We start from the raw sequence: 27,398 nt of genomic DNA on the forward strand, positions 1-27,398 counted from the left end.
AGATTATAACACCGTTAGATAAATTATTTTATGTGCAACAAAGAGCCCCAGAATTTAAAATGGGTGATATAGAAAAACTAATTAAGGAAGCAAAGAAGAATACGGAAGTAGCACAAAGAAAACAGAAGCTCTATTATGATTTGAAACGACGGGGAGTAACTTATAAAGTAGGGGATGAAATTTTAAAAATTAAGCATTCACTTTCTTCAGCACCAGAAGATAAAACTGCCAAATTTTTTCCACGATTTGAAGGACCATATGTTATAGAAAAAATAACTCACGCTGTAGTAGTGTTAAAAGCCAGAAATGGTGAAACCTGCTCCGCAAACATTGATCAAATCAAACCCTACTTCGATCGTAATAAAATGCAAATATTTTCAGATCTTTTGCAGGATCGGGCACGGCAGACACCGCAGGCACAAGCTCCAGAGGTGGAAAAACGACAAGTACAAGGGCAAGCCGATAAGAGGCAGGAGCAAGTGAAAAGAAAATTGCCCCGCGGAAAAATTGAAGGTAGCAAGAAAAAGAAGCCGTTCCACCGTCCAGAAAAGAGAGTTCACGAACACCCCCAGAATGAAGAAGGGAGAAGGACGACGTATGTGAAGAGAACCAGGAGAAATGACGGCAACTATAAACCGGCTCTAAAACGGAAGATCTACTCATCCGACAGGACTCTCCGCAACAAAAGTCGCCGAACTGCGGAAGGGCCATCAGCGGTGGAGGAAAAAGTACAAGGAAAATTTGAACGGCCAGCAACGAGGTCCAAGCAGGAACACGACAGAAGTTTCCCGGTTCCGCCAAGACCAGCTGCCATCAAACGGCCAAGACCACAAGCAGAGGAGAAAAAGAAGGTATTCAAGGGTGATCGAACTGGTGAAAAAAGGAAGCTTCCAGAGGAAAGTACTGAAGGGCGAGCCCGTACAAGAAGGAGGATAAATCAAACTACTATCTGCAATACCTTTAAAGACTGGGCCCAGAAAAGGATGTCCGAATATCACAAAGATAAGTAAAATTTTATGTTACTTTGCAAACATTAAGTTAATCTTTCATTCTTACTGCAAGTGGCAGATTTCAAGAAGTTTTACCTCATGCGAGGTCTACCTTTATCGCCAAAAGGGCGAGAAATGAGTTCTTACCGATTTTGGTATTATGTTTTTCAATTACTCGCGCGTAAAACTAAAGTTGATGTATAATAGCGTTGTGTAAAGACTTAAATATTGTAAAAAGTTATTGTATAAATTTTATTTAAAACATTGTAGCAAGAAAGAAGTTTTAGTCTGAAAGACTTTTTGAAATGTAGTATTTCAATGTAGAAAGAATTGGCACTTGCTTTGAAAAGAATAGAAGTTAACAATGTACTACTAATGTATGTTTTCAAATGTGTAAAAGTAACGGCATGTTAATATGTTCTTATATACAATGTGAACTGTTATTTTAAATGTTGAGAAATACCGTGATATGGTAAAAGTGAAAGTAATGTTAAAATTTTTTTTATTCGTGTGACTGTAAAAAGACTAAAGCATGGCGAATATGTGTTAAAGGTTGAATGATGTAGTTAGGCTCTCTGACGCTACACTTTAGAGTTAGCCACTTTTAGAATAGTACCTCAGGGTTTAGAGTTGAAATTAGGGTGTGTTAAGAGGTCTTGTTATGTTGAATTTTAACACGTTAGTGTTTTGATTGTAGGAGGAAGTGTGGAACACGTAGACAGAAACACATTCGTGTTTGGTGTTCTTTTACAACACATGTCAGAGAGCACGGGGAGAGATAATTAAAATAGTCATGAATGAAATAAGAATGTTAAGAGAAGTATAATTGTATATGTTACTTGCCATTTCATTGTGTAACATTTCATTAAACTAGTTTTCCTTCCAGATCTCTGGAAGGAACCAGAATTGAATGAAAGCTCCTGTTTAGATGCAGTACAGATGAAAAAAAATTGTTGTATATCCTGGGAGCTCCTATTGTAAAAAAAAAACAAATTTCTTTCTTTTAAATTTCTAGTTTCTAGCGAAGTATGTTTGTAAAAGATTGGCCTCGCGTTAGATTCTAGAGCTAAAAGTTTTCAACAAGGTCGTTTTAGACCTCAGTTTCAAACTAATTAACTCTGGCGGGAAGTATGTAAGGATCTTAAGTTTTACTAACGTTTATTTTATGTTAAATCTTTACTATCACTTCTTATTTTCTACTTCCGGCCAGAATTATAAGCGTTAAGGTTTTTATGCAAAGTTTGTCTGGCGAACGCCAAGTATTTAAGTTGTGGCCTTTTGCCAAGCGAGAGAGAGGAAGCAGTGAGTCAAAGCAGGCCGCTTACCTTAGAAGTTACTTAGTTGCTGTTTGCCTTCCAGGCCAGAGGTTTTAATCCTCTTGATAAATTTAAACGTATTGTAGTGTTCACAGTTCTCTGTACTACATACGCTTCCTGTTAATATAAGGCCAATCTTCCACGTTTATTATTCTAAAGTTAAATTAGAGTTTAGTTTTATTTTTATACTTTTACGTTAGACCCCAAGTAGCGGGTCAGTGTATTCCGAAGTACGGAAGTTATTGTATATAGAGAAAAATAAAGGGTTTTGTATACCCTTCATGTGTATCCTGTCTACTTACCACAATTAGTGAACATAGCTTTAGTAAGCTCTCTGTTCCGAGTCAGGTCCTTGTATGTTCCCGAAGAAGGTAAGAAGAAACATTGACCCTGATAACTTCTCTGTCATTTTCTTCACTATCGGTAGCGGTATTTTCAGCATCTAGAACCATACTACAGATTTCGCCATTAATTAATCGATTGATAACTGAGAAGCATTGTCACCACAATAAAAAACTTCTTTTATATCATCTTCACTTATTACCGCTTCTCCCCATTTCTTTACAAAATCCGATATCTTACCGCCTTATGCAGTCTCAAATTTTTCCTCGTCAACATTTTTTAGCGCATTTAACTTAAATCTGTAATCATCGCCAAGCGTAATGTCAACATAAAAGGTTACCATACTCCTTTATTATTCAATTACTAACATAAAAAATTGCTTAGGCATCGCAACATGAGTCATTACTCGAGTTGTCATGTTTTGATAAACATGCGGTGATGAAAGGAAAGTATAATAGATAATGACTCGCCAGGTTGGCGTCAGATCAGCGAAGTATCTAAGGTTTATTATAAGCAGTTAATTTTTTTTGTACAAAAAGTTAAAATGCCTAAATTAAAATGGTGAGTTAAAGGGCAAAACAAATTTAAATTAGAATTTTGATTTAATTTTTTTATCTGTTTGTAGATATATGCCAAATAATACATAGGAAACATTAAAAAATTAATATTATGTTTTTTGAGGTATTTTTTAAATATTGAAATATATGTTGAAAATTATTTAATATCTGTAGTTGCAGATATCTATGAAAACGTACATGAAGCCAGCCAGTCTGTTTGGTGTGATTTGAATTTGGATTGAACTATCAGTGCTTAACTGTCTTATTTATCTGCTGGGCTGTGAAGGAGAAAAGATGCTTTTACGGATGACTTACTGAGAAGATCTGGGTCTGTTCAAATTATATATATGGGGGAAACCATGGAAACATCCATGCAGCGAAATTATTCGCCAGAATTTGAAGTTTGTCCAACTATCAGTGTGCAGTAGTCTTACCAACTAGGTTCCATGGTAGGCTATATAAATTACAGATATAGTTGTTAATCACATTTACTGATTTTGTGCCATCTCAGTGTGTTCCCTATAATCCATTCCTTCCCAATGTGTGTGATTTAAACATGAAAGAAGTCATGCACACAATAAAAATTGTTTAATACAGAGCCCTAATGCTGTTATACAAAAAAATAAAGCAAAGATTATACGAAACTCGGGGGGGGGACTTCATAGGGCAGTAAACTACGTAAGGTGACAAGTGACACTGTATTGCTTTCAGAGATTCTTTAAAGAATCTACCTGGCAACAACAAAAGAAATTTTTCAATTTGTGTGCAAACAGTGACTAAACAGTAAATTTGGTAATGACAGAAGATTTTCATTGTATTCTGATAACATTAAAGAACTTTGTTTTTCTTCATGGGATAGGATACAAACTCAAAACATTCATGATATGTCTGAAGGCATGACATACACACAAAAGCAATAGTTAAAAGAGGCAGAATATTTTTAAATATAATTCTTTATTGATACCAGAGATTTGAGTCACAGAATACGGCAAAATTGCTATTGTTAATAGATATGTTTATACTAAATTAAGTTAGATTATTTGTATTGCACAGCGCATGAGGGTTATTTGTACAAGGGGGTGCTTTTGTAGGGAATTTTCTTAAGGGGAACTGGCTTATATTGCATTACACATGACCAAAAACACAAAAACTCTTACGCAGCGAGCCCATTCACAAGGATTTGAATCTGGATTAAAGCATCCATATTTAGAGATTTTGCCACTTGGCCACTGGTGGCATGCTTGTTTATAGTATGGAAGATAAAAGCATCCAAAGAATTCAGGTATGCTTGAGATCTAAGTCTCTATAGAGTATACCGATAGTCAGGATTAGGGCAAATTAATATATTAAAGAAAAAACACATGCTATTATCCGCCTAGGGAGAAATACAGGAAACTGGTTTGTAGTATTCATGTTTCATATGGGGAAGTCCATCCAAACACTCATGCAACCAGCTTGTTCATCGGGATTTGAACACGAGTCAAACTAACAATATTCAGCTTTCTTGTTCACTTTGTCACTGGTGGGCTACTTGGTAAAGTTTTAAAAACACAAGAAGTAGGAATGAAATGTCAAAGTTTGTATTTAAGCCTTTTATGCCTTCTTCTAAAATTTTCATTACATTCAAAACATTAGATGGCCTCCAATTCTGTAAATCGAGTCCTTTGTAAGGGTACTCACATCATTGTAATTATAAAATAGAACTGGTTAATTTCATACCATTTAATGTTACAGTGTATTAAATGTTACAAATATAGATTATTGATTTCACGAGAAGTTAAAATTCACTGTATCACTGTCATTGTTATTAGTGACATTTTAACCCAGTTTTTATGCTGTAGGATACACTGAATGTGCACTCATAATTCATTAAACAAGTTAATAATCCTTACTGAATATCTGGTAGCATTATTTCACTACTGTGTATAACAATTAACAGTTACTAATGCCTCAATGAAAGTTTCTAAATATTTTATGAAAATGATCTCAATTAGCTAAAATATTTTTCAAAATACACTTTAACTGATAAATTCCTCCCTTATCTTGGTATATCTTCTACAAGACAGATTCTCAATGAAGGAGAAATTTCACAGCTTCAGGGGATAGAACGTGGTCAGCCTTTTATTTATACGTTAAGTATTTACTTTTTGTATATCCAAAACTACTTTTATTCAAGTTTTGGCATTTACCAACATTTCCTACACTTTTGTTGTTTAATTTATAAAAAACATTTAAACATAATCTAAATCTAAATAAATGTATAGGCGTTTTTAAAGAATTGAAAAGGGGGGGGGGATTTTCTAGAATTGGTAAAAGGGTGCATGCGGCAGAATAGGTTGTTCTGATATTTTTAATACATCTATGATACAGTATTTATTACAACTAAAGCCATGCATTTGAGATACTTTTATAAGTGATGAAGTAATATTCTTTTTATCTTCCTTTGAGAACACATTACCTTATCATAAATATTGATTGAAATGTGTACGTGGGAAGTGTTTTTGGGGTTTTTTCTGAAAGGGGAGAAAAAAGAAAGTCCATAAAAATATTGCACTTCTTTTGTATTCTCAGATTAGTCACGCTGCTGTAATATTTATGTTCTCAAAACCTGTGCATTATATTATCATTTCCATACTACAGCTTTAATTTGGTCAAGAAAAAAAATAAATTCACAAATGCTTTGTTGCATGGAACTTATAATCATAAGTTCACAAAATATTAAGTAGAGTCGAAAAATTAAAGAGAGCTGAAAATGGTAAAAATCATACTATGCAAACAACCTCAGAAACTACCTATTAATGTTTAATGGTCTTTTACACATGCTGGTTCAAAAAGACTAGTCAAGTTTCACAAAGATTAAGAATATTTGCTCAGGCAATTAGATTACTGTGTTAGTTCATACAAATTGTACATTAGAACTAACGCCTGTTTCAAAGTCGCCAGACATCATGTTTGTAAGGACTGCACGTTAAAATTCAGAAGTATTCAAGAAACATAATCGGGTGCTTATCATGTTTCAAAATGGGCAAAGCTTTTGAATAAAAAAGAAACATTTTATGTAAATTAACAAGGCTTTTGAATTTCAGTAATTATGCTTATTATTTACAAACATAAACAAATAACTGTTATTGCTTTTACTCTGCATTCGAGGAAGCATTTTCCTTAAATGCACAAACTGGAAACTTATATTCACTTTACTTTTTCAGGTGACAAATAAAGCTTTTTGTTTAGGTTTTCAATTTTTTCTCAGTTATAATTAAGAACAGATTTTAATAGCAGTAAATCGAAAATAAAGGAAGACTGTTGTTTACAATAATGTAAAAATAATACAGTAATTTGAAAATATAGAACTAGGAATTTTTCTTGACTCTTAAACTATACAGTCTCCTCATGGTAATAATAAGAAACATGGAAAATTTTTTAAAAAAAAGTAGGACCATAAGCTGTCAAACTATCAGGATTAAAGAAAAGTATAGTTAAGTTTTTTTTACTATATGTGGGCATTTAGCTCACACAGTTAACTTCAGAGCCAATATAGAGATCAAAGCTCACTACCACATGACATAACTAATTCAATGAAAATTTGGATCATTAGACATGTTTGGTTTTTCCTAATGCAAATTACAACTACACATATTTATAGGGCATTTGATAAAAATTGAAGTTCATTATGACCGCAGGGGTTATCAGAGTACAATACATTTATCACTTTTGCTACCTTGATAGCCACTACACATTTCAAAAGTATTATCAACATAGTAGTTAAAGATATGGAATTATTTGGCTTTTTATTTTAAAAAGAAATTATGAAGGTCTGATTTTTAGAGGTATATATGAAGATTTATTTTTTATTAATATTATTTTAAGTTAACCAGATTAATTTAAAGTTTAAGTAGGTATTCTTGCCTTTCAGTAGCATTAATTTTGGAAATCTTAAATGCAATAACTGAATACAATATTTCTTGTTAATAAAAGAAAAGCAACTTTATGAAAGACTAGTGAAGTGGATTTATACTTTGAGCAAGTTGTAATTCTGAAAGGTCCCATGTTCCAAAGGGCCATTTTTAAAAATACTTAATTAAAAAAAAGTATTTAACGTAAAACTTCCAAACTTCACGCATGTGGAATATTAATTCTACATATTTTATCTCATTCTTATTTTATTGATTAATTTCATAGGATTTCGTGTGACGCTAGTAGTAATTATTAATTAAATTTTATGCAGTTTCTGATCTATGTTTTGATTTTGTTAATATTAATTTTATATTTAAATTCAAATATTCTGTTCAGTAAAGTAAAAATTTTGCAGAATTTCAAAAGCTACAAAAACCTTCTGCATCTATTATGCAGAAGGGATTGAAATTATGCCAGTGAAAATTTTAAAATCAAAAACGAATCTCTGTGGAAAATTAAAGTTACAAATTCTAAATGCAAACAAAGGAGTGAATTTGAAAGTTATTAAATAAGCCAAAGCATTGGTAATTTTTTCAGTTTTGCAGAAGAATTTTTATACTTTGCAGAGTAGAATATGATATTTGATTTTGTTAGTATTAATTATTACAACTGAATTACTGCAACTTAAACACGTAATTTAGCTCAAAATTTATTTGAACTTTATTTTCTAATTTACTTTGATCATGTATATTTCATGTGTCATAAGTTTTTAAAAATGGACTTAATTCTCATTCTATTTATTAACACAATTTTTTTAAAGAAAAACAAGTCATATTTGTTTTGTTTAGTTGTTGCACACGAAGATACATGCCTATACATAGAGAGAGAAAGTTTACTATGTTTACTTGCAGACTTTTTCCACCTTTTTACTAATATTATAGTATGAAAATCGAGGGAGGGGGGGAATTAAACAATCAATTTAATTTTGAAATATGTGATTACAGTAAGATCATAACCAATCAAAAGTATTCATAAATGAACTACTGGTAACTATCATAATATTATTATTTAAAAGAAACCTACATTCCAATAAGAATGCTTAGTAATATTAACATTTCAGTGTAGAGACACTAGGTTAATTGGAAGCAGAAGAGAGGAAAAATGAGCAACGCCCTCGCCGGGAATCGAACCTCGGACCTTTGGAATACGCTCCCAGCGTGCAGACCATTACACCACGAAAGCATCCTAAGAAGGCGAGAGAAATACCTTATATAATCCCCCTTTTAAAAGGCGACTGTTTTTTTAGGGGACCCAATCGCCAAATCCTGGGTGAGGAGAATTCTCACCCACCACCCTTTTAGTTCGGGCGCCACTGTAGAGACAGTAGGTTTTTTTTTTTAACAGAAGTGATGAAAAATGAGCAATGCCTTCGCCGGGAATCGAACCACGGACCTCTGGAATACCCGCCCAGCGTACAGACCACTGCACCACGAAGGCACGCTGTGAAGGCGGGAGAAATACGTTTTACAGTATCTGATAATAATAATTTTCATTTTTACTTCCCTGTACCTTGAATTTCACTATTATTATTGTCCACTGCTACTACCTAGACCTCAAAGCGTTTAATGCATCTGGAACTGCAATTTTTGCCATTTTCTACAGCACGCAAGTTATCACCGTTCAGTTTGTCCTACCACGAGCAATGATCTTGAGAATTACCGTATTGCCTTGCATATTGCTAAAAGAAAAAGGAAAGCTGGGGGGGGATTTTTTCTGAGTCCCAGTGATTCATTTGGACCAATATGTAATATTGTTTTAGAAATTTAAGGTAATAAATATAATATTTTTACAATGCTAGAACAGTTTGAGAAATTTATTCAAGTTATGAATATTGAATATAAGTATACTGTATATTATATTTAATATTTATGATGGCTTCATTTATGAAAAAATTTGCATATTTGCTCTTTTCATACAATGAACCTTCTCTAAGCTAGCTATACGTGATTCCTGGAGATTTTGATCTTCAATGAAAGTGGGCATCCTAGAGAAGTTATGTTTACTAATTAGTTATTTTATGAAGAATACTGGTTAAATTAAAAAAAAAAAATGTTTGACTGAGGTAGCTTGTCGTAATGAGACGGTTCACTGCCATCCAGTTTTTTAAAGAATTGAAGCTGTTCTTAATTACTTAAGATATTATAAAGCAATATGTTTAAAAGAGTTGTATAGCACATATTTAAAATATCTATTAAAATCATTTTTACAAACTTTTAAGAGCATGATTTTAAAAGAAATGTAGTTTTTTTCTTTGTTTAGAAGACATGGTTTACATGTGCAAAGAGAGAAAAACCATTCATTCATTTTTTCCAAGCAGTCGAAGCGAATTTTTATTAAATGTTATATTGCGTTATTTTTTAATTAATTTTTTTCAGTTCCTGAATTAAATAATAAATTATTTTTACTTCTGTATTTTAATTATCATAGTATTTACTTAATAGTGTTTACATAAATGCAATAGTAAAGTACTTTCACAATAAAATTATAAATTCAATAAACTTTCTTAGTTAACATACTGTAATATATATATATAGGGCATAGAGTTTGTTTTCTGTTATTATATGTATATTTCACAATTTTGTATGCAAATCTCGAAGTTTATTAATAACTAGGAATACTTTTTTAATATCACTTTTTAAATGGTATTGTTTTTGAATTAATATGAGTCTTTTAATAATTCCTTTTCAGCATAAAAATGGCAATGTCCCATTTATGTTTTTCATTGAACCTTATTTGTAATTATGCTAAGATTTTATAATAATATCAAGAAAACAAATTTTGAATATTAGAAATTAGTACCAAATTAAATTAAGAAATAAATCATTGCTTTCTCTAAAACATTTAAAAGTATTTATTTGTATTTATAAAACAGGTTGAGTAGTAGATAACAAACAAAGTGGAAAGGCGAAGTTTCTAACACTTTCTGAAACTATCTGATATTTATTTTGCAGTATGCATTTAAAATTCACACCTGCCATTTAGAAATGTGATGCTTATTATGTGCTTTACGTTTCTTTAATATGCAATTTTGCTATTGTTTTTGCTAATTTTCAGCACAGAAAAAAAACAAGGCAACTTTTAGAGGAATGTAGTTATGAAAAAAATGAATTTTATGAATGAATCTGTAACGGTTACAGGTATATCTGTTCAGATTTTACATGAGAAAAACTTATTCTTTTTACAGAATTACTTGCAGTAATAATACAAGCAAATAATCTGTAATGGTTACAAATATATATCTGTTGAGATTTTACAGGAGAAAAACATGTTCCTTTTGCATAATTATTTGCTCTAATATTACACCCAAATAATCTGTAACCATTACAGATATATCGTTTGGGATTTTACATAAGAAAAATATGTTCTACTATAACTATAACTATATGCTGTGATATTACAAGAAAAAGATCTGTAAACAGTACAGGCAAAACTCTTGTAAAGTTACAAAGAATACACCTGTTACTGTATAAGGCATTTCTGCCACTTCCCTAGCGTGCCTTCGTGGTGTAACGGTAGGACGCTGGGCCGGTATTCCAGCGGTCCGTGGTTCGATTCCCAGCAAAGGCGTTTGCTCATTTTCCAATTAACCTAATGACACTACAGTGGCGCCCGAACTAAAAGGGTGGTGGATGATGATTCTCCACACTCAGGATTTGGCGACTAGGTCCCCTAAAACCCTAGTCGTTCTTTAAAAAGGGGAGTATATAAAGTATTTCTCCTGCTTTCCTAGCATGCCTTCGTGGTGTAGTGGTTCTGCACGCTGGGCCGGTATTCCAGTGGTCCGTGGTTCGATTCCCGGCGAAGGCGTTTACTCATTTTCCAATTAACCTAATGTATCTAAAATTAGACCATCGATTAGCGCGGACACGGGAATAGCAAAAGCACAGATTTAGTTTATTTTCATTTATGCTTTTCGGTTCTTGAAATCAGTAACTTCACTTCTCTTGAATAATCTCTTATTTAATTTCAATTAATTTTAATTACAAACACATAATTAGGCAAAACAAATAAATAATCAGCTTTACACTACATTTTTCAATCTTTGAAGTTTATAAACTTGTCAAATTCATTTGAATCTAATTTGTAAAATTATATATTTTAATTCATTCTAAAAATTCTATAAATCCTTTAAACCTCAATATATGTTTTCTAAAGACACTTTCTTTCTGCTGTTTGTTTGCACTTTCGGCTAAGATGTTAAACAATTATGAACTTGATTCAGAGTTTAAGAGAAGAAAACTCAAGCAGGTTTAGAAGCCTTTATTATTAATCACATCTTTACATAGATCGGGTTACAAAGGCTTAACATCTAACAAAACAGTATTTTTTTGTTTTTTTTGTTGCTACAATATATATTTCAAACATCTCAGCAGCAGACACATGAAATCATGGACGTAGACATAGAAACACGATCCATAGAAGGTTACAGAAAACATAAGTGAATGTTTATTAGCATTTTCTACATTCTAAAACGATGTACTTTTCATGTTCCTCCTCTTAAAGAGCATCCATAGCACATATATTTGTGTACTGTATGTTTGTGTTACAGGATAAATAACAAGAAAGACATAAGTAGCAAACATTTCTGTTTAAAAAAATTTTTTCGTGGGTTTTGCTAACTTATATACAGAAATTCAACTTGCAATTAATTCCAAAATTTCGGGGAAAATGGCATATAAATGAACATTAAAAAGGACTGATGTTACGTGTTATTTAAGGAGTTCCTCCGCATATTTTCAAACTGTGATTCCTTTATTATCACTAACAACATTTCCGCAGCTTTTTGGATTTATTTGATTTTTAAGAAACCTAGCCCTCTATCATCGGAGACAAGTCAATGAAAATTGAATACAGATCCTTATATATGCATTCATGTATTGTTCATGGTGCCCGAAATAAACACTTATAACAGAAAGACAACAGATATATAACACCATAGGTATAGGGTTTAATATATCTTTGTGGTCCACAAGTTTTGCTGGAGCGAATTTACTGAAAATTTAAACAGAGCCAAATGCTCATTAATTCTCTATGATGAGATCAATTTCGAATCTTAATAGTTATGATGGATATGTAATATTGTTAAGCAAAACGAGAAGTTTGTAATTACACCAAATAAACAATTAGCTTATATCTCAGACCAGAAAAAGTAACCGGTGCAAAGAAATTATTACCTTAGTATGCATTAAAATGAATATAAATACTTAACTATAAGAAGTGTAAAAATTAATAATTGTTACTGATTTCTATTATGTGATACTTTACTCTAATACATGGCTTAAATGTTTTCTTTTTTTAATTAAATGAAATCAAAATCAAATGTTTTGATTGAGAACCCTTGAATAAATTATTTTAGGTTTGCAAGAAAAGTACACGGTGTTTAGAAATGATTGTGCCTTTAAAAAATGAAATTTAAAGAAATCTGGCTCACGGATACGGATATATTAAAAATTCTTATCACACGGATGGTATTTTTTAAAGAAAACATTTCTTCAAGTTGACATAAAAATATAAACAACGAGGACGACATTTATAGCAACCACTTTCATTTCTAAATCTCAAATATGTTAGCACATCTTCTCTTTCTTCAAAGGATGCAATCAGCAAAAATCTGTTTCACTAAATGAACTATTGTTGTGCATGCATTGCTTTACAGTTGGCTTTACCAGCGCTGTCAATTGGTTGCGTTAAGTTAATAACTTCAAAAACACGCAGTTAAATTATTGCATAGATAATGAATTATTGCCATCCGAACATTGAGTATAATACACAAGCACAAATCAACACTAATTACATAATTCTATACTTACATTTTATTACTATGTATACACGATGGTAAAACGAAAGAAAACGTTTTCAATATTGCCAAGTTAGAAACGATTAGGTAAAAGAATATTAGTTTTAGTTTAAAAAATATATACATCATTATTGCGTTATATGTTCTCTAAAAAACTATATATTTATGATGGGTATTGCAGTTGCGACTGATTATATTATGACTGTTTTTTAATTATTAAAAGAATTTATCAGCATGTTTAGCAATTTACGTATTGCAAAATATTGGACGTCAAAGACACATTTCTGTACAAGTTATTGAATTCATATTATAGAGAAAGCCGAATAATACCAGATAGATTTTACATTAAACAACAAATACGTGATATTGAAAAGAAAATGTTGTCTAACATAATTTTTTAAGTAGTAATGCTTAGAAATGATTGCAATTCATCCATCATTCATGAATCCTTTTTTTTTGCAGTTGCAAATACACCAACTTAAATAGCAACATATAAATATCTCTAAGCATGGAGGCATTCTGTAGCCTTTTTCGAATACTATTGGAGTTTCTTTGTTATTGTAGCTTATGTTGGCGACATTCTTTGAAAAGCTTTCACAAAACAAGTCGTTTTATGATGTGCAATGAATACGATATGAAACAGATGGCATAAAAAATATACACTCATAATGGGTGAAAAGAAAGCTATGCTTCAGAGCATCAAGAGGAGAGAGACTTAATTATTTCTATGTACATAAGTTCAAAATCTTTATACGATAATGTTTGGAATAAAACAGATTTACTTTATAAGGCTATTTCGAAATCAGAATTGATCTATGCATACGAAAATAAAATATATATTTTTTAAAATCTGAAATATTTTTTTATTAAGTATCTGACATTATTTGTATAATACAATATTTGTAATGAAAAATCAAGAACTCATTAAGATGAAGTATTGTGGCTTTAAAAATGATTAAATCACTTTTTTACGCATTTAATCTGAATTTGTAGCGGTTTAAAATAGCATATTTCTGGCGTATAAGTTAATAATTTTTATTTTGAAAAAAACATTAGCGAACAAATGAAATATCTTTGATACGGAAACTTTAAAATATCGTTAATATGAATTAGGGATGTTCCCAAAAATTACAGAAACAGTGCTATTAATGTATTTGTAACAATCACTTATATAATTATTCGTATTAATGCCAACTCAAACAGAAATTAATCTCCTATAACGCAGGGCATCTAAAAATGCCAATTTAGAAACAAGGCATGTAGAAACTCTTAATTATTATATTATGCGCTAACAAAATTAAATTTTGTACTTAGATACCAAACTAGAAAGATATAAAATATAGCTAAGTTTGAATTATCATAAAAATATTTTACACATGCCTAAACTGAACCTCATATTAAAGCAGGTTTTCATAATAATATACATATATGAAAATGCGGACAGAGTTGTTCATGATAATATAGGCATCACCAAGGAGTGCATTTTTTCCCCTGTACGATGAGGCATATACGCATTCATATATTTACTGCGCGCATCGAGACACTTAAGGTACTGTATTTGTCTAGATTCCGCTTCGTTATACACAAGCTATGCCAAACAGTATATAAAACTGAAAGTAGACGAAACGTGCACAAATAATTGACAGGTACCATACACTATGACAGGAATGAGCTTAAGTTAATAGATATCATAGATTTACTGATAAAAATTAAAAACTTTGATAGCCCTTTTCATATTTTAGTTACTTTTTATGGCTTATCATATGGCTGAAGTCATAACCTGAAAGCAAATAAAATACAAAATAAAAATATATGCAACAAAATTGACTTTTATTGTACATTAAAAGGAATAATAAAATTCGTAATTAAAAGAAAATACGTAAATAATTTTGAATTTTCTTTCTTAAAAGTCTAATTTTGAATAACATTATAATATCCTGATAACCATTTTATTGTTTTCGTTGCAAGCTAAAATCTGTTTTGGGGTTGCTCTCTGTTAAGTAAACATGATTTTCATATTTGTAAGATAAGAATATTGTATTCAAAACTTAATAAAATAATTTTGAAGAAATCCTGTTTAATTTCAGATTTTTTAGTAGTGTTATGTCGTTTTTACCCTATTCTCAAAAGCTCATTCTTTGTGAAGTCGATAACGAAGTCATTATCAAAATCTAAAGTCATTTTTTATGTGACTGTTGCATTAATTTGATTGACTTATGCTACAAATGGCATCTGCAACATGATTGTTCTTGCATACTACTCTATGGAATGCTCTAACGAAAATACATTTGACTTTGAGAACAACTAATCCTAATATGAGGAGCATGTTAAGCAAGTGTTTTTAAGTTAGTGAATCCTTTAATTTAATAATAATAAGTATATTATTAACGGTCTAATATCTGTCTACTAACCTTCATCTGATTAATTAAAAATAATAGATGATGAACTAAAATTACGAGAGTAAATGAGAGTATGTATGAGTTTTGTAAATATCGCCATTTACCTTTAACTTAAATAAAGTTTATATGTTCTTTGTTTGATGCTAACATTTAATATGTGCATATTATTTAGAAGCTTAGAACAAATTAAAGTGATTCGATTTAATTTGTTATGATTACATAAGGTTTATCCAATACTTTCACATACACTTTTGATCGTTTGAATGCAGAAAAACAGATTTTATTGTAATTAAAATAACTCAGATACAAACTATAATATTATTTCCGATTTGCCAATGACAGTAAAAAATAAGGGGAACGATAAGAGAGTAGACTTTTTCGAGTTATTTACGCAATTTCCTGAGACTTACGCAATTTACTGAGGGGGGAAAACAGTGTATTTCAACTACTTAAACACCTTACTTCAGAAGTTTTTAAGAAGTTTAAATATAAAGATTTTTCAGGTAAATTTTCTGTAAAGAAATTGTTAACTTAGCTTATCTTAATATTTGGTGTATTAAGAAATGAGATTTTTAACTAGCTGTTTAAGCTAAAAATAGAAATGCTCACTTACTTTTCTCAAATTCAGGGACAACACTTAAGTATACAACACCTCGATAATCAATACACAAATATATAATAAAATACATTTTATGAATACAGCATCTATACTTTATAAGCATGCGATACTTATATTAATCAACTAATTTGTCCGTGAACTCATGCTTTCTAAACAGATAAAGCAGAAATAGGGAATTAAAAATTTAAATAGTTTTTGGATAACGTTTTCTATGCAAATTAGAAATCTTTAATAATTGTAACTTAAAAAATTCTATCTCACCTTCATTTACTTAATATTTATTACAACAAAATCAATTACTAATGTGTATGTGAGGCACACATTGTTACAAAAAATTAAACTATATGCTTAATATAATTATTAATATAATTAATATTAATATCCATGCAAGGCGTCCGTCAGCGCGCTTTATTGTTGCTACAGTTGACATTCAGATATTTCGCTTATGAGGTATTGCAGCGAAAACTCGTCTACGTCCATGTAGCAAGCAAGAACTATACCTTTCAAAAAATGAATGAACAAGGTGATTGGCACGAATTTCCGTCTACAAGAAAAATAGCTTCTATATGAGTTACACATACATCGATCTCTATCTAAACAGTATCAAGCAATATATAAATATTTCGGCATATGATACAAAGTACGTTAGCTGCGTGTTTTTTTTTTTTTTTTTTTTTTTTATCAAACTGCAAGTGGAAAACTATTGGAAATTTTTGAAAATCAAAAATAAAACATCAATAAGCTCTTTAGCTATTAATTATAAAACGTTTTATGAGGTGTCCTTTATAACTAAGTTTTAAATTCGATAAACAAGAAGCTAATTAAAGGAAAATATGGGTGCATTTGCGAATAGAAATTCCCTTTCATAAGTGTATGTGATATATCTATTTTTATTGCATTTTCAGAAGATTAAATTTATAAAGACAGCTTAGTTTAGTTTATGTGACATATTAAGAAATAAAGAGTACTTTTGTATTTTTTCCATATGAGAGGGAAAAAAATATGAGAAATTACTTTAGAGCCGGGTTTAACTTTTAATTAATTGTAATTAATAAATTATTATGATTTATAGTAACTACTGTCTAAAATAGTAAAGTTGAATTAGTATGCAAAACCTTTTATTGAAACGTTTCGTTAATTTGATTATTGATGGTTTACTTAGAATTTTGCTACATGATTGTTATTAAAGCTTCTGCCTTTATTCAAAATGCAGTTTAATTTTGCTTTCGTCTGTAATCTGAATTTATATAAATTATGAAAGAAAGAATTGTTTCGAGATTTAACCGTAAAGGCAAGTACTATTCGACATAAACGTTTCTCAAAATTAAACTTCATATTCTGTTATTATGGACACCAATAAATGGATCTCTTAAACATGCAGAAAGCAATCTACGAGCAAGCAGCTCCAAAACTTTAGGAAATTAAATGTTTGTACTTTGAAGACTGCGAGTATATAAGTCACATACACACGTACATATACACTTACAAAAGCAGATACTGATCAGAAGAGAGAAACCACATACTCATATACATCAATCAGGTAACAACTAACATAAAAGTTAACAATATCTGCACATGAAAACGGCAAATTCACGGGGTTTAACGTATCCCTTTGTTGTCAGATTTTTATTTATTTATTTTTTTCCAGGGTTGCTGCCAGGTTTTATTTTCGTCCCCAGCGTTGGAACAGACCAGCTCTCTGACACCGGCAATTAGCTCCCCACAGGTTACAGCGACAAGCAGAGCTGAAGCAGCAGTCGTTAGGGCGATGATCACAGCTTCCACTTCTTCGGATGCAACTACGCCTAAATATGAATGAATAACAGAATTTAATTATTTATGTGATAAGCGTATTCTGAGTGCTGGCGTTGTCCCAAACACATTTATAAAACACAGCCAATCAAGACCAACTGTATAATTCCTCACAAGACGCTTTTCATTTGTAAGAAAGCAATCTTATTATGACTGTTTCGCTGTCATGTCATTACACTCTATCTTACAAACAGTATTAAACTCGTACTTTAATTAATTGACTCCTACAAAAGTATAATTTAATAATTGTGTGTGTGTGTGATTATGGCAAAGCCTCGAGGGCTATCTGCCTAAGAGGAGGGATGCATTCGTGGAGGACTTTCTAAGGGAAACTGGCTCGTATACACGTTACACATGGGGAAAACCACGAAAACGCCCATGAAGCCAGCCCGTTCGCGGGACTCGAACCTCGGACCGAACTACCAGTGTTCAGCGACTTTACCGCTCGGCCGCTGGTGGGCTAATTTAATAATTGAGGTTTTATATAAAATATTAAATAATAACATAGGAAGAAAAATGATACCAGAAATTCTATTACTAAAAACGGGTGTCTTGTAATCACAAAGCAAATTTAGCATAATAATCGCTTCATCTTACATATATAAGAGAAACTGAAGGTATTTTCTCCAAAGTGTACCCGCTAAAATTTCATTTTATTTAAGCTATTTCCAGTTAATGCTCCCTTAAGATATTTGATGGAACCTAGCAGATATTCTTAAATTCTACTATAACGCTGATGATTTCGCTGGCTAAAATCATTCTAAACCAGAATTTTAAACTCTATTGGATTTGCTACTTCTGTCTTAAAAACATAAAGACTGTAACCACAAGTTCAAAGGTAAAATTTTTTTAAATTACAATTTCTATTGATAATACTTTATTTTTTAAATTTAAGGAAAGTGGTAAGGTATTATGTAAGAAAAGAAAAACATATTGCATAGTTGAGTTCTGTTGATTGCTTATAATAAAACCATTAATGCATGTTCCGAACTTAATATCTTGTACTCTCTGATACTTTTGGTTTTGTTCTGCAGTCTAGAATGGTATGTTGTTTAAAGGATGCTGATTGTGAAACCACACCCTAGGGTGCGTGTTTATTCCCTTATAGGTTTATTTTGTTTTTGATTTGTCTTTCTTTTTTCTTGCGGTAATCCACCAGCGGTCGAGCGGTAAAATCGCTGAGCACTGGCAGCTCGGTCCGGGGCTCGAACGGGTTTGCTGCATGGGCGTTTTCGTGGTTTTCTCCACGTGTAAGGTGTATACGAGCTACGTTTCCCTTAGAAAGTCCCCTACGAAGGCATCCGTCCCCTTAGGCAGATAGCCCTCGAGTGCTTTGCCGTAGTTAAATAAACCAAATCAAGCCTCTTTCAATCAAGTGCAATATTTGTTAGCTGTGGTGTTTTTTTAGGAACGGGTTTGGGGGTGAAAAAACTGAATGATTGATGAGCTCTGCTATAATTCTCACAGAATACCTAATCGGCGAGTACGTTGTTGTTAAATTTTTATTCTACATTAAAATTAAATTCTTTAACATTAACTTTTTAAGGTTTATTTATGTTAATTGACCAATTATTTTATATTCCAAATCTGCACTGTCATTTCTCTCTTTCCGTTTTCTTGCCAGAACGCAAATTAGCTGGTGTATTTACGGGAGCATTTGAGATTGTTTATTCAGAGCGTATTCTGCCTGTTGAAGACCACGTTACATGTTGTTATTCTAATATAAGCATTCATGCTTACGGCGTTACTTTATTCTCGCCGATAGTACTGTCACGCCGGTGTAGGTTTAAGAGCCAACTTTTGCGTTTAAATATCTCTGTGTAGCCTTTGGCTAACAATACCTAGTTTTAGTTTTAAAATGCTACTTTTGAGTTTACGCCATAAATGGTGGCCGATTTGTAAACACTAGGTGTGTCGTCTGTTGAACTTTTTAGTTCTAAATAAAAGGGCCGCTTACACCCTTCTTAAGTTCTGTTTCATCTTATACATAGCGATAAGTCGCTTACACGTCTATTGGAGGATTTGCCACAAGTTACATTTAATTACAGGTATATTCTCTGCAACTTAGTAAATGTTGAGTGCATCTTTATTACTTAAAATGCACCTGCATTTTAGAGCTCCTATAACATTTTTCACTTTCAGAAATTCAACGTTTTATCATATTAATTGAATAAATGTATGATTGAATTAAAAATTTACAAATTTTGAGTTTATTTAAGCTCAATTTAAATAACGAAACTATTACAAATTTATTTTCCATGTTGTGCTCTACTGCTGAAACATATATTTTTAAGTACAGAAAAATTACCTATTTAGTGATTAGAACTACCAAAACAGATGGCAAAACTAAATTAATTATTTTACCCAACTGTATGTTATTGAAGTATTAGACAGAACAATCAGTTGGAACAGAATTAAAAGAAATCTGGCAAAGCAAAAGATTTAAGGTATTTTAGTTTACCTGTCCAGATAATGTTAAATATTTTAAATACCTAACTGATTTAACATTAATGATAAAAATTTCGGCATAGAAATTATAGCATAGAAAGAAGAGTAATTATAATAACTGTCAAACAATAATTAATGGTTACAAATATATTATAATGCACCGCTGTTCATCCAAAATGCAGCTCCGTGAAGAACAAGAGATATCAAAGTGATATTTACTGAACCCATAATAAAATGCACAATGATGAACTGATTAAAATTACAGCCTAGTTTGATTTGCTAAGAACGAAGAAATCAGCATTTTGTGTAGCTACTATGGCTGGAAATAGCTGCTGCGACACGGCTAGGGATTGAAAGAAAGATGCTTTCTACAGGGTGGTGCAAATAAAAGTGGCCCGGAGGACAGAGTTACTTTGTTCTCGGAGCCACTTTTATTTGTCCCACCCTATATATGTGCAGGAGGTATAACAGTTCATTCTGTTTCCACACGTCGCCAAAGATTTTCTGCATGGCCCCTGCTGGTGTATGCTGGGCCACTTACTTGTCAATCAACCATCAGACATGTTCGACCAGCAACAAGTCCAAAGACTGGAAGGACCAACCAGGAGTGCGACCTAGAGGAAAATGAATTGCTGATGGTCGCGTGCCATGTTTGCTCGCGCAATGCTTTGTTGAAACCTGTCCATAGACAAGCCTTGAAGGCAAGATATCATAACAGGATCCAAAACTACAGAGACGTAGCGGTAACTGTTGAGTGTTTCGGTAATATGTAGTAGGCGAATGCGGGAATAAAATCCAGTGATATCCGAACCGTAACTTCTGGTGATGGACCAGTATAGAGTGTTTGGAGTTAAACTCACTGTTGCAAACAATTGTGTTATTGGGGTATAGAAAATCGAAGTTAATCTCAGCAACGGAAGTCTTGAAAAAAAATTCTCCTCATCTGGAGACAAATCCAATGGTGTCCAAATTCTTGTGTAGCAGACGCTTATTCTTGCACGAGGGTTCTTAACGTTGTTGTGCGATCTGTCATTGCTATGCGCACAACAGGCATGTCCTCCTGTTCAGTAGCTTGACGAGTCTAGTTTAATCGTTCTATCGGTCAGTTTTTTCCTCCGACACTCACTAATCCCATATTCGCATTACTGTGGCTTGATTTCGTTCAATATGAGCGCCGGTTTCTAGGAAGGGTTATTTGTAGTCTCTATCAGTCAGAATTCTTCCTCTGTCGCAGAAACACTTATAAGGCTATTTCTCCCTCCTTTATGCGTGCTTTCGTAGTGTAACGGTAGCACATTCGGATCGTATTCGAGAGGTTAAAGTTCAAGTCTCAGTGAGGGCATTGCTCATTTTTGACGTCTCCTGCTTAAAATAACTGAATGTTTCTACCGTAGTGCCTGAACTAAAAAGTAGTGAATGATAATTCTTCACCGCCAGGATTCGGCAGTTGGGTCCTCTAATCACCATTCCTTTTTAAAAGCGAGAGTACATAAGGCAATTTCTCTTTCCTTACTGCATGCCTTCGTGGTGTAACAGTAGCACACTAGACGCGTTTTCGAGAGGTCCTTTTTTTTTGATGAGACCTACTGAAGATAATAACGACACCTAGAAGCATTATAAAAATGGAAACACTTTATTGTTCTTCCCTTTTATTTATTCTTTTCTACCCTGTTTTAGAGTTCAGTTTTCGGTCGCGGCAGAGACATTCTGATTGCCGAGCTACCGAAGCTGCCTTCTTTTCTGTTGCCATTATAATAATTTTGTTTAGATATTAAGAATTGATCTGTTTCTCCTCATACTAAGTTATTAGCTTGTTTTTAAAAATTTTTTTAGCATGTTTTTGTCCAATTTTCCAGAGAAAGATATTTTAAAATCATTTTGATAGTCTTTTTGATAGGAATATTAGAATTAAAATCCTTTGGATGGGCAAGATATTTTGAAATAATTTTGATAATCCGCTAACTTAAGATTTGAACGGTAAATTATAAATCTACCCATATATAACTAAGATTTTGCGTTGATGATTTAAAAAAAAAGTGTTTCGAATAAATTCCTAAATTCTTTTTTTAATCTCCAAAAGTTCATAGAAGTAAAAGATAACAGCAATTTTTGCAAATTGGCTCTTTTTGCTGTTAAAATACAAGCCCGATTATTACGCACTTCTTGTTTCCTTTCTTTCGACTTCTTAAATTTTGCTCCATTTCACTTTAGCTGCATGGCAGTATGTAGATAAAAGCAAATGTAATCTTCATTCTGGCTACTTAACCGTTACTTTCCGTGTTGGATGAAACTATATAGTATTAAAAACTTAGTATAATTAAGTGAATCAGAAATGATTAATAGAGCATATGAATGGTCCATCAAGGTAAAGGTTTTAATAGAAAATAAAGTTTTTTAAAGAAAAAAGGTGAAAAATAATTTCGTCGAAGTTAGAATGGTTCATTAATATAGCTAGAAACAAAGAAGAATAGCACAGGAACAACCTTTCTTCATAGCCTCACGCACTTATTATTACTTACTTTTCATATCCGGTTAGGGCTTCATCAAGTTTGTCACCATACTCTCCGATTCCATAATCCCCTGAAATTAGAAGAAAAATTATTTATTTTAAGAACTAATTAAAATTAAGTGTAGCTTCGACTACGTATATTTTTCGCACTAAATCAATAAAGCTGCTGCTTTGTTCCAGAAAACAAATTCAGGTATTGCTACATTCTTTATAATGTTTAGCTGGAATAATATGAGGGCGGGAATTGTCTTTAACATATTTCACTTTGAGACTCTGTTTCTTCATTATTGGTTAGGAAGCAGATCGAACAAGATGTGTTTCCTTCAGCTTCATGTGATTAATGTTATTTATGACATGTATATGAAAACCTAAATTTTGCTTGATAAAACTTTATAAAATACATGCTGCGAGTTCGAAATTTTTTTAAAGGAGATATCGCAGTTTTCCTTGGTGACAGCCCTACTTTACTCTCCTGTACGCTGTAAAACAAAGAACCTTGCTTGGAAAGCTCAAGCGTTTCAGGATTAATAAAAGACATCATACGTTAGAACAGTATCATCGTACGTTAGTTTTTTAATTTCACCAACGTTCCCATGTTTTTACTTCGATTATTAACAAACTTCATGTGTATGATCTTGCTGTGTCTGTTGAAAATTCGAAAACAGATTACCGAGATATAGGCTAGGCTGAATAGATTTTTAGGCTCAATGATCGATTAGAGACGAATCTATCAGTTTGAGAGGTAATTCATGATTCCGTTTGAATAGTGCTGTCGATGCAGACATTGCTTTACTGGAAAGGCTTATTGAATTATGGGGTGAAAAAGCAATTGAAACGACCTTCAGAAATAGAAAGTATAATGTATAAAGAAAACAACGGCATTGCCTAAGATATATCTATTACTACGGAAAGAAGCAAACAGCTGTATATATTGCTTTTTACTGCATATACTTTGTTTAACCTGACTTTAGCAGCGAGTCTCACTATCAAAATTTTAACTGAATTATTATTGTTGAAAGAGAGAGCTGATATTTGCCTATTATTGAAACTTAAGCCATATATTAAAATATTTAGGGTAGCGTTCATTTAATGAACGCTATCCTCAATATTTTAATTTAATATTTATTTAATTATTTATTTAATTTCACGAATAGCATGTTACGAAAGGATATGACTATTCTGGTGTGTATTATAGACTGTTATTATTATATGCATTCGCGTTTCATAGAACTTTATAATACTGAAAGGGGGTAAAGTTAATTTAAGTTTATTGCTTCAATTTTTTAAACAAAGCAAATGTATTTGATTTACAACTATTATCAGTATACAGTGTGAATAACAAACTACGTATCTTTACTTACACTACATTAAATTAGACAATTAACTATTACACAAATAATTTGACGGAAGTATTTTTTAAAGCTATATATTTGGTATTGATGTTTATATTTTCGATTAATTTAAATAATTACTGTGAAATGGTTTGAATGTAGCTCGATATGATGTAGAAATTGTTTAGTCATGTACCATCATGTGTTGTAACTAACGATTTCTTTAGTTTTCTCAAATGACGAGAACGAGAATTCTTCAACGAAATGAGAAGAGGGAACAAATGAATTAAAACATTTCTTTCCGGGGGATACCACTTTTTATCAAATGTAAGAACATTTTCATAAAACGCTTCCCTCGGGATCAGTTGTGTGATCTTTTATACAAAATTAATACATGATTGTACTTTCTTTAGGAGGTTGAAGTTGACAGTTTAAAAAGAAAAGAAATACATTTCTCCTACACTTTGCTTATACAGAACAAGTTTCGTATAAAATTAAATATTAAACCGAACAAAATTGTTTTAAATAAAATTTAATATTGTCCAACTCTCACGAGTTCAATGTCATTGAGAGACAAATTAGAAATGATAGTTTGGTTAAAAACAACATCTAGATAATTCCTTCAGTATCAAAAACACTGCCTAAGCATGATTTTGGAAAAATAATCTTCAGTAATTTGAGGTAAATGGGGACAGAGCGTACAATATCATGCACATAATAGATTCCCTGAAACATATCCCTGCTATCACCAGCAGCGGCCGATTCATGTATGGGTTAAAGTTGCTAATCACTGATAGTTTGACCTGGGTTCGATTCCAAGCGAACGGGTTGGCTGCATAGGTGTTTTCCTGGTTTTTTCCCATGTGTAAGAGGGTACGAGCCATTTTCCTTTAGAAAGTCCAGCATGAAGGCATCCCTTCCCTTAGGCAGATAGCCAAAGTGTGCTTTGGCATATTCAAAGAAACCAAACTAATCCTAGAGATAGAACGATTATTTTCTGCCTGCGTGTTGTTCGTTAGAAAACTGAGAATTGATCTTAGTAAAGGTAGTGAAGTCGTTACTGCGGAAAGACTTAAAAACACATTTTGAATCAAAGGCTGGAAATTTAAGGGAAAATTTAGACTTCTTTTTTAAAAGTATTTAAATTTTTAATACTATTTCACAAGATTATTCATTTTGCTAAAGTGGCTAATTTTTAATTGCAAATATAAGCAGGAAGGTACATAAAGCTATAAAATTCCCGAGATCAAAGAAATTTATAAAATTTGCCTAGAAATTTTCGTTAAATCTCGGGAAAGAAAAATTTGAGATGCCTTATCACAACAATAAGTTAATTGTTAAAAATATGCGTCAATCAAATACATTAATGCTTTTATCTGTAGACTGGAACGCAGTGAGGTAGTTAATCCGAAGAATATTTAAAAAAAACTGTTAATTATAAAAGGTTGATCCAGCTAGAGAAATTAGTACTTGTGTAAAAGAAACAACTTCTTTAACTTTCGGATTTATACTTAAACTGAGTTTATTTAACGGATTAATATATTTCAACTTATTTTTCAGGGCTAGTAATACTTACATTTAAGCAATACATAACTTTTTGTTTTTAAAAGGAAATGTTTCTTTAGTGCTTGAGACTTTACTAAGACAAAAGTTTTCGGAATAGCATAACGTCTAAGTTAATATTTGTGTAACACCCCGCTATTGTTTGCTGCAATATTTAATGCTTGTGAGTTAGTTTTACACTAAACATTAGAGCATTAAAAGAAAGGATAGATCGTACGGGATATCATCGACGATAAAGTTATCTACATATTTTCAGACAAGATGCCTTATTTCATGACGTCGTGAATGCATAAAAAGCTGATTATTCAAAAGAGCCTTCATAGCGCGCAAGAAATTTCTTTTCATGCGACACATTATTATCTGTTCAGCTTAAAAGTGGATTCCATGGAATATGAAGAAAAGGTTTTATCTTCCCACTTTTTCTTTTTTGTCGTGCAACATATTAAAGCTGAAAGGGACATTTTTCCTTAACGCATAAACTGTCACAAGTACAATGGAATTTGTAGAACATAATTATAGGTCTTGTATAAAAGCCTGTATTCACTCCCTTCTATCAAATAGTCGCCGCATTTAGTATTTGAGCTTTTCTATCAAACTGTCGATGCATTTTTTTAAATAAACATTGCAATTATTTTATTGACCAGTGTCATATTTGCAATAAAGGTTTCAGCTCATTTCAACAGACGTATGCTGCATTATTGATTAATATTAATGATAAGCAATATAAATGATCGAATCTCTTAAGCTCAGATAATAATAAGTTTCCTACATACCTCTTATCTGGTTTTTATAAACAAATAATACCTTTTTCATTTAATTGCAATCGTTGTATAAAACTGCGTAGCAACTAGGTGCAAGCAGTATAATGAACCAATAATTGGTTTATGATCTAAAATACGTTGAAAAGTTTTCATCCATAATCCTGTAAACCCAATTTGCAAAATAAATGAAATTTAGAAAAATAGTACAGATCCTCTTTAATTCAGAAGTGTTTTGGGAGCTACCTAATCGAAACCAATATGAAATGTACAGCTTAATAAAAAGAGGAACTTAAATATTTTAATTACATACCATCAACGATGTATGGTGAACCTTGTGCCACGCCAAGAACAAGTAAAAGACCGAAGAAGAAGACCAGAGGTTCAAATTCCATATTTGCGGATGAAGCTTCTCACTTGAGAGAAATTTTCTGAAAAGGAAACATTTTCATGAATTCGAGATAATCGTTTGTTGCAAACATACGTAGTAAGAATACCAAATATAACGTTTCATTGCAATATACAGACCTTTATATGATAAATGTAAAATAATTGCTAATTGTATTTTACTACAAACACTGGTGCTTGGCAGCGTAATCTGTTGGGCTGGAGAAATCATTATTAGTAATCGTCATAAAACATAAGTGTGTAAACATAGGACAAGCAAACTAAATTTGTTTGTTTAAAATAAGTTTTGTGTCCTATAATTAAAAAAGTTAACAAATATGATTTCATTACCTGTTTAACGTCTAAATAATGAAGATAACGAGCTACAACAATTCTTCATTACTGATGGGAGGGTGTATTTGACAAGAAAATATTTGATGATCAGACTGCAGTATATTGATTGTGGCTATCCAGTTATTTATTGAATCTCTAAGAAGTGAATTCGCAGAGTTGGAAAGGTTATAAGGTATTTTCTCCATCCTTTCTGCATGCCTTCGTGGTGTAACTAGTATACTCCGTTTTCGAGAGGTCCAGAGTTTGAATCCCATTTAAGGACA

The 27,398-nt window shown here is 32.0% G+C and overlaps 1 protein-coding gene across 1 annotated transcript in view; it reads right to left on the reverse strand.

Annotated features, from left to right (window-relative positions):
* Window positions 1–11,403: 11,403 nt before the first annotated feature.
* Window positions 11,404–27,398, reverse strand: part of LOC146992998 (xibalbin-1-like) — an 88,503-nt gene continuing 72,508 nt past the window's right edge. Inside the window, exons 2-4 of the mRNA XM_085809849.1 lie at window positions 26,708–26,825; window positions 22,753–22,813; window positions 11,404–17,778 (exon numbers count right to left, since the gene is read on the reverse strand). Of these exons, the coding sequence (XP_085665975.1) occupies window positions 17,637–17,778; window positions 22,753–22,813; window positions 26,708–26,789 (285 nt within the window). The 5' untranslated portion in view covers window positions 26,790–26,825 and the 3' untranslated portion in view covers window positions 11,404–17,636. The remainder of the gene's footprint in view (window positions 17,779–22,752; window positions 22,814–26,707; window positions 26,826–27,398) is intronic.

The sequence above is a fragment of the Stegodyphus dumicola genome, chromosome X2 (assembly GCF_044657685.1).
Source record: "Stegodyphus dumicola isolate Sdum_Otavi_A_Nest chromosome X2, ASM4465768v1".
NCBI classification, from domain to species: Eukaryota; Metazoa; Arthropoda; class Arachnida; order Araneae; family Eresidae; genus Stegodyphus; species Stegodyphus dumicola.